This window comes from Physeter macrocephalus, chromosome 4, assembly GCF_002837175.3.
Source record: "Physeter macrocephalus isolate SW-GA chromosome 4, ASM283717v5, whole genome shotgun sequence".
Classification (NCBI taxonomy): domain Eukaryota; kingdom Metazoa; phylum Chordata; class Mammalia; order Artiodactyla; family Physeteridae; genus Physeter; species Physeter macrocephalus.
Window position 1 is genome coordinate 60,336,616 of NC_041217.1, and position 6,000 is coordinate 60,342,615.

At 39.8% G+C, this 6,000-nt stretch overlaps 1 protein-coding gene across 1 annotated transcript in view; it reads right to left on the bottom strand.

Moving 5' to 3' along the window:
* ADCY10 (adenylate cyclase 10) overlaps nt 1–5,713 on the bottom strand; it is a 90,576-nt gene extending 84,863 nt beyond the window's left edge. The window contains exons 1-5 of the mRNA XM_024116686.3: nt 5,525–5,713; nt 4,763–4,867; nt 3,518–3,556; nt 3,174–3,317; nt 85–290 (exon numbers count right to left, since the gene is read on the bottom strand). Coding sequence (XP_023972454.1) covers nt 85–290; nt 3,174–3,317; nt 3,518–3,556; nt 4,763–4,867; nt 5,525–5,675 — 645 coding nt within the window. The 5' untranslated portion in view covers nt 5,676–5,713. The remainder of the gene's footprint in view (nt 1–84; nt 291–3,173; nt 3,318–3,517; nt 3,557–4,762; nt 4,868–5,524) is intronic.
* Nucleotides 5,714–6,000: the final 287 nt, after the last annotated feature.

Below are 6,000 nucleotides of genomic sequence, written 5' to 3' on the forward strand. Positions count from 1 at the left end.
CAGTGGCTTCCCAGTGGCTTTTCTGACAGGAGGCCCCTGGCACAGACTGGCAGAACTTTCTCCAAGTGACAGGATCACACCTACCTTTACTGCTCTCTGATCTGGAATCCTCTCAATTTCAATCATGCTCCGGTCACAGAGCTGCCAGCAGTTTGGTGATAGAATGACATCATTCATCTGCGCCATGTTCTGCGCCAGGCGCACATCATCCACTGCCTGACCAATCACTAGAAAGTAGTTTCGAGTTTCATCTCCAAAGACCAACATGGTGATGTGGCCGGCAGCCAGGCCTGACAAGAAGGCAAGCAATGGATTTGCATGAGAAGTTCTGGCTTAGTCCCCAGCAGCATGGTTCTTGGACAAATCAGAATCTTGAGCATCCCAGAGCAAAATCTAGTTTCTAAAATTTTACATGGAAATCAGAGCAGTCTATTCTGGGACTGGCCCTTCCCAAACTCCTTTTCTCCCAAAGCTAGCAAGTTACCTACTTGTTTTCACCTTTCTATGACATTTAGCTCCCTAGATGGCCCTATCAGTCCCCAAAGTTATTTTATCTTTTCTTCAATTTATTTATACTTTGACTTATTTACACTTCTTATTTATACAGAGGACAGGTTTAATGATTTCTGTTTGGGAACAACTTGCATTTTATCAGAGATTGAGGCTCTAGCTGAAAAGAAGCACTTAGGGTGAAATTTCAGGCAACAGCCAGAGAAGAAAAGGTAGGGGAAGGGAACAGGCATCTTGACCATCAAGTTCTATTCCAAGAATGTGTCCTCCAGTTGTTTTCAAGTTGGGAGCTGAAGGTTTTGGTACCAAAGCAACAGAAAGGAGAATGTTGTAAAATATGACATGTATATGAAATGTATGTATACATGAACTGTAAGTGATACACAGTTCTTTTAAATGACTATAATTAACATAGTCAAAATTTGTTTTTTATCTTTGCTCTCTGCCATGCTGATTTGTCAAAGCTGATTTCCCCTGATACATACATATGGTTTGTTTTCCCTCTGAAACATACTGATGGTTAGGCTCATTAAAAGAAGTTACTGCAATAGAAATAAAAACAAAAATAAACAAATGGGACCTAATCAAACTTACAAGCTTTTGCAAAGCAAAGGAAACCATAAAAACAAAAAAACAAACAAAAAACAGAAAAGACAACCTACGGAATGGGAGAAAATATTTGCAAATGATGTGACAGACTAAGGCTTACTCTCCAAAATATACAAATGGCTCATACAACTCAACAACAACAAAACAAACAACCCAGTTGAAAAATGGGGAGAAGACCTTAAGAGACATTTCTCCAAAGAAGACACACAGATGGACAGTAGGCGAATGAAAAGATGCTCAACATCACTAATTATTAGAGAAATGCAGATCAAAACTACAATGAGGTACCACCTCATACCAGTCAGAATGGCCATCATTAGTAAGTCTACAAATAACAAATGCTGGAGAGGGTGTGGAGGAAAGGGAACGCCTACACTGTTGGTGGGAATGTAAGTTGGTTCAGCCACTATGGAAAACACTGTGGAGGTTCCTCAGAAAACTAAAAATAGAATTACCATATGACCCTGCAATCCCACTCCTGGGCATATACCTGGACAAAACTATAATTCAAAAAGATACATGCACCCCTATATTCATAGCAGCACGATTCACAATAGCCAAAACAGGGAAACAACCTAAATGCCCATCAACAGATGAATGGATAAAGAAGATGTGGTACATATATACAATGGAATACTACTCAGCCATAAAAAAAGAACAAAATAATGCCATTTGCAGCAACATGGATGCAACTAGAGATTATCATACTAGTGAAGTAAGTCAGAAGGAGAAAGACAAATACCATATGATATCACTTATATGTGGAATCTAAAATATGGCACAAATGAACCTATCTACAAAACAGAAACAGACTCATAGACATAGAGAACAGACTTGTGGCTGCCAAGGGAAGGACTGGGAGTTTGGGATTAGCAGATGTAAACTATTATATACAGGATGGATAAACAACAAGGTCCTACTGTATAGCACAGGGAACTATATTGAATATCCTGTGATAAACCATAACGGAAAAGCATATAAAAAAAAGAATGTCTGTATGTGTATAAGTGAGTCACTTTGCTGTACAGCAGAGATTGGCACAGCACTGTAAATTAACTATACTTCAATTTAAAAAATTTAAAAATAAATAAAATTAAATTAAAAAAAAAAGAAAAGGTACTGGAACCACTTCACTTCTCTAACAGCTAATCAGCATACACATGAAGGGTCCCCATCATTTCCAAGAAGGATAATATGTCAAAACTCTCTAGGTGTTAACTTGGAAAAATAAGATTCAGTATTATAACAACTTTGATTATTTTTTCAACAGAAGATTTAACTAATTTGGAAATTCTGAATAACCTAAAGAAAACTGAGAAGCAGTTAATTGGATAACCTCTCATCTTCTCATCATCTCTGATACTTGAGAATTATAAAGTTTACAAAGTTTAGTTAGGCAAAAGCTAACACCAACAGCATCAGCTGTAACTCATCATTTACACTTCTCAGAATCTCATTCCCCACCTGTGAAATCCTTTGATACCTGTACCTCAGGACTGTGGTGAAGCAGAAATGACATAGTGTAATGTCTGCAACACAGTTGGAAATATGTGTGATTGTTATTGTACGTGTGAATTTAAGAAACCCTCTATTAAGTGGAGCTGTGTCGCAGGTTGAACTTTTAAGCTTTTCTTGCACATGATTCTTATGAAGTGGGGGAGGACCAGTCTTACGACATTGCTGAATCTATGTAATCACAAGCTGCTCCCTGTTGTGCTTAATGATACATATTGTTGACAGAAGCAAGACCTAATCATAATAACAGCAATAGTAATGATAAAGACTATTTTGTGGAGTGGTGACTATGTGCCAGGTACTATACTAACCGTTTAAATTTACTTTTTTGTAAGAGTCTACGAGGTAGATATTAGTCCTCTTAACTGGTAAGTGAGGGAACCAAAATTCACATTCTGGTTAACTTAATCCAAAGTTCAAGACAAGATGGTGGACCTGAGTCACAATGTTCTACTGTTTTCTCCTTAGGGGAGAGATGCCTCAGGAGTCAGGACCTATATCCAAACTGCTATAGCATCTCTTCTTTCTCAAGAGCTTACCTATCTTGACTCGGACATCCAGGTCTTCTTCAGACTCCTGGGTCTCAAACAATCCATGGATCTCCAGGCTACATTTAATTACCACCGTGATGATGTTTTTCAGTTGCCTCCGTTCCACCTTCCATAGGGCTAGCAGCGCATCACCTTGAAAAGGAAGACACACTGGAGGTCCTGACCTGCCCTGGGCGTCAGTCTATTTTGTATGAAATCTGTAGAGAATTACGCTTCAAACATTTCTCCACCCAGTCTGCTGGCCACTGCTTTCTCTGAGATGCCTCCTTTGTCAGAGCACAGGCCCCTCGGCATTCCTTTCTTACCCCTGCTATGTCGGTAAGCCCCCATACCTGCAAATTTTAAGATGTCTCCTCCAAAAATCAACACTTCTGAGAAAAAAAAAAAAGAAAAGAAGGTAAAATCAAACTCTGGTTCTTTCTTTCTTTTAAATTATGTAAGTTTCAGGTGTACAGCATAACTTTGATTTCTTAAAGCTAATAAAAAGAATCTACTCTTCAACAGTGGGATAGAAATTAGGTCAAGAGAAGAGCAATTCAGAGAATAGGTTTATACTAAAGATGTCATCTCAGACAAGGCATTTATACCCATTTGAGTCTGTTTCCTCAACTGCAGAATGAGAACAGTGCGCTAGATTATGTACCTGCTCTGTTTTTGTGAATGGGAAAAGATAGGAACGAAGACGGTGGGATTGCTGAGGAGGCTTAAGGACAGCTACCCTACTCCCATGATAATGGGACGTTCTTCACTGATCTATGTATGTTATGAGCTGGGGCTTGAGTGAGCGTGGGTGAGTACATGAGTGACAGGACTCCATAAGGACTGAAAATCAGAAAAAAAACACAACTATGGTCAACTTGGGTTTTGTTTATTACCAATTTGCATTTTGTTTATTTAGGCTTTCTGACATAAACGGACATTTTTCCTCTTATTTCTGCATCATCGCAAATTAGTTGAGCACCCCGTTGTGCTGAGTGTAATGCAAAAAGGAATTAGATACAGTTTCTGCTTTTAATGACAATCAAATTTTATCTAGTGGGTGATATTAAGATATTACTAGGGAACTCAGAGCCTGATAATAGACTAGACCTAAGAGTTACCTTAAGAGAATAAATCCTTTTCTTCATGAATAGTTCGAATTAATAATGCAAACAAGTTGGTAGGCAGAGGTTGAAAAGGAGACCAAAGTTTCAGTCAGCTGGAAGTACTTCAGAATCCATTATTAGGACACAAATTACTAACAAGTTGATTATAAATCACTCATCTATTCATACCATATTCTCTTAATGACTGTGTTTGAGTTATACTGATGATAGCTTTTTGGAGTTATTGAATATAACTAAAAGATTTACTACTACAGTTCTTTTAAAAGTAGTCTCTAATTTAGTTTTGTAACTAATGCAAAACTAATCCCTTCATTTGTACTGTATTATATTTAAAAAAGACTGGTTTCATACACATTTCATGGGGACAATGAAGAATGCTAAGCAACAGTATTTTATCAGGTTATAACCACCAAATACAGAAAAACAATGAATTGAAATATGCTTAAGCCAGAAACCTATGGGGACACTTACTCTCCACTATTGCACTTATATAGTGGTTGAGGATCTCCACCAACTGCTCAGCCCCTCTGTCCATGTACATGGCTGTGCTGAACTTCTCAGTCATTGCAGTAAAACCTGTAACAAATGTGCAGCTCGTTTCCTTGGGTGCTGGGAGGAACCAAACAGTCAGGAAAAGAGGGCCACTCTGGTGAGCGGTGGGCCTCACCTTTTAAGAACTGGCAGGGTTTCTCTTAAATGATCTATGTGGCTGGTCAAGTGTCAGATATTGGGCCTTCTCTATTTATTACTTTAGGGGTCAGGGAAAGGCACCAGATAACTCTTCCCTCCTAATTTCTCAACTTGTACAGGGATGACTGCAATTTCTTTAACTGGATATAGAACTTCCATTTCATGGCAATGAAAACTCATAAAATTCAAAGACTTCTGAAGAGGTGGCAAGTTTCCTGTTAAGCTGTAAACAACATCTGGAGAGGCCATTTCCTGAGGTCAATTTTGCCTGGGATGCTGTGGGGCATGGGGGGTTGAGTCAGTTGGGACAGGGCCATTGGAGCTTGAAGTCCGCCCATTACTGGACATGCTGGGTAAGGGAAGAAGAAAGGGAGCCAGGTCCACAGGTTATCCCTCCTCCCTCCAGTTTTCTCAGTAGGAATATTTGCAGTAACAGCACAAAAACTCGAAAATGCCCCCCCCGCCACTCTGCAGTCAAGCTCTGCACATGATTCCGATTCAAGCCTGTTGTTCCCCCACATTAAACATCCCTTTTGCGCTTGCCTGAAATATCAACAAACATCAAGACTCCATCAAAATAATCCACAGAAGGTCGCTCTGGAGAAAAATCTCCATAGACAATGAGGTCCGGTAAATGAGCTGCTATTTTGACGATGGACCGATCCTGTGATTCATGTTCTTTTCGAGTGTTCATGTTAAGGCAGATGTTCAGGATTGTAAGGTCACCGCAGACAGTCCCCAGATAGACCTTCTGGAAAGCAAAGCTGAGAATGGAGGCAATCCGACTTACATTACACTTACATTCACTCACTTTCCTATTTCTTTCTACCCTTTTGCTTTGTCTAACCTGTGGACTGCTTATTTAAGTGGTTGAGGTGATAATGGCTGAGTTGTTGACCATGCATTTGCGTGAAGGGGTGAGCCCTCAGGGTGCAAGTGCTGTGGTAGAGGGGCCAGTAGCACTAATCCCTCCATCCAGGCCCCTTTTCCTTCTGTCCACATGTCCCCCTTTCCCTCCC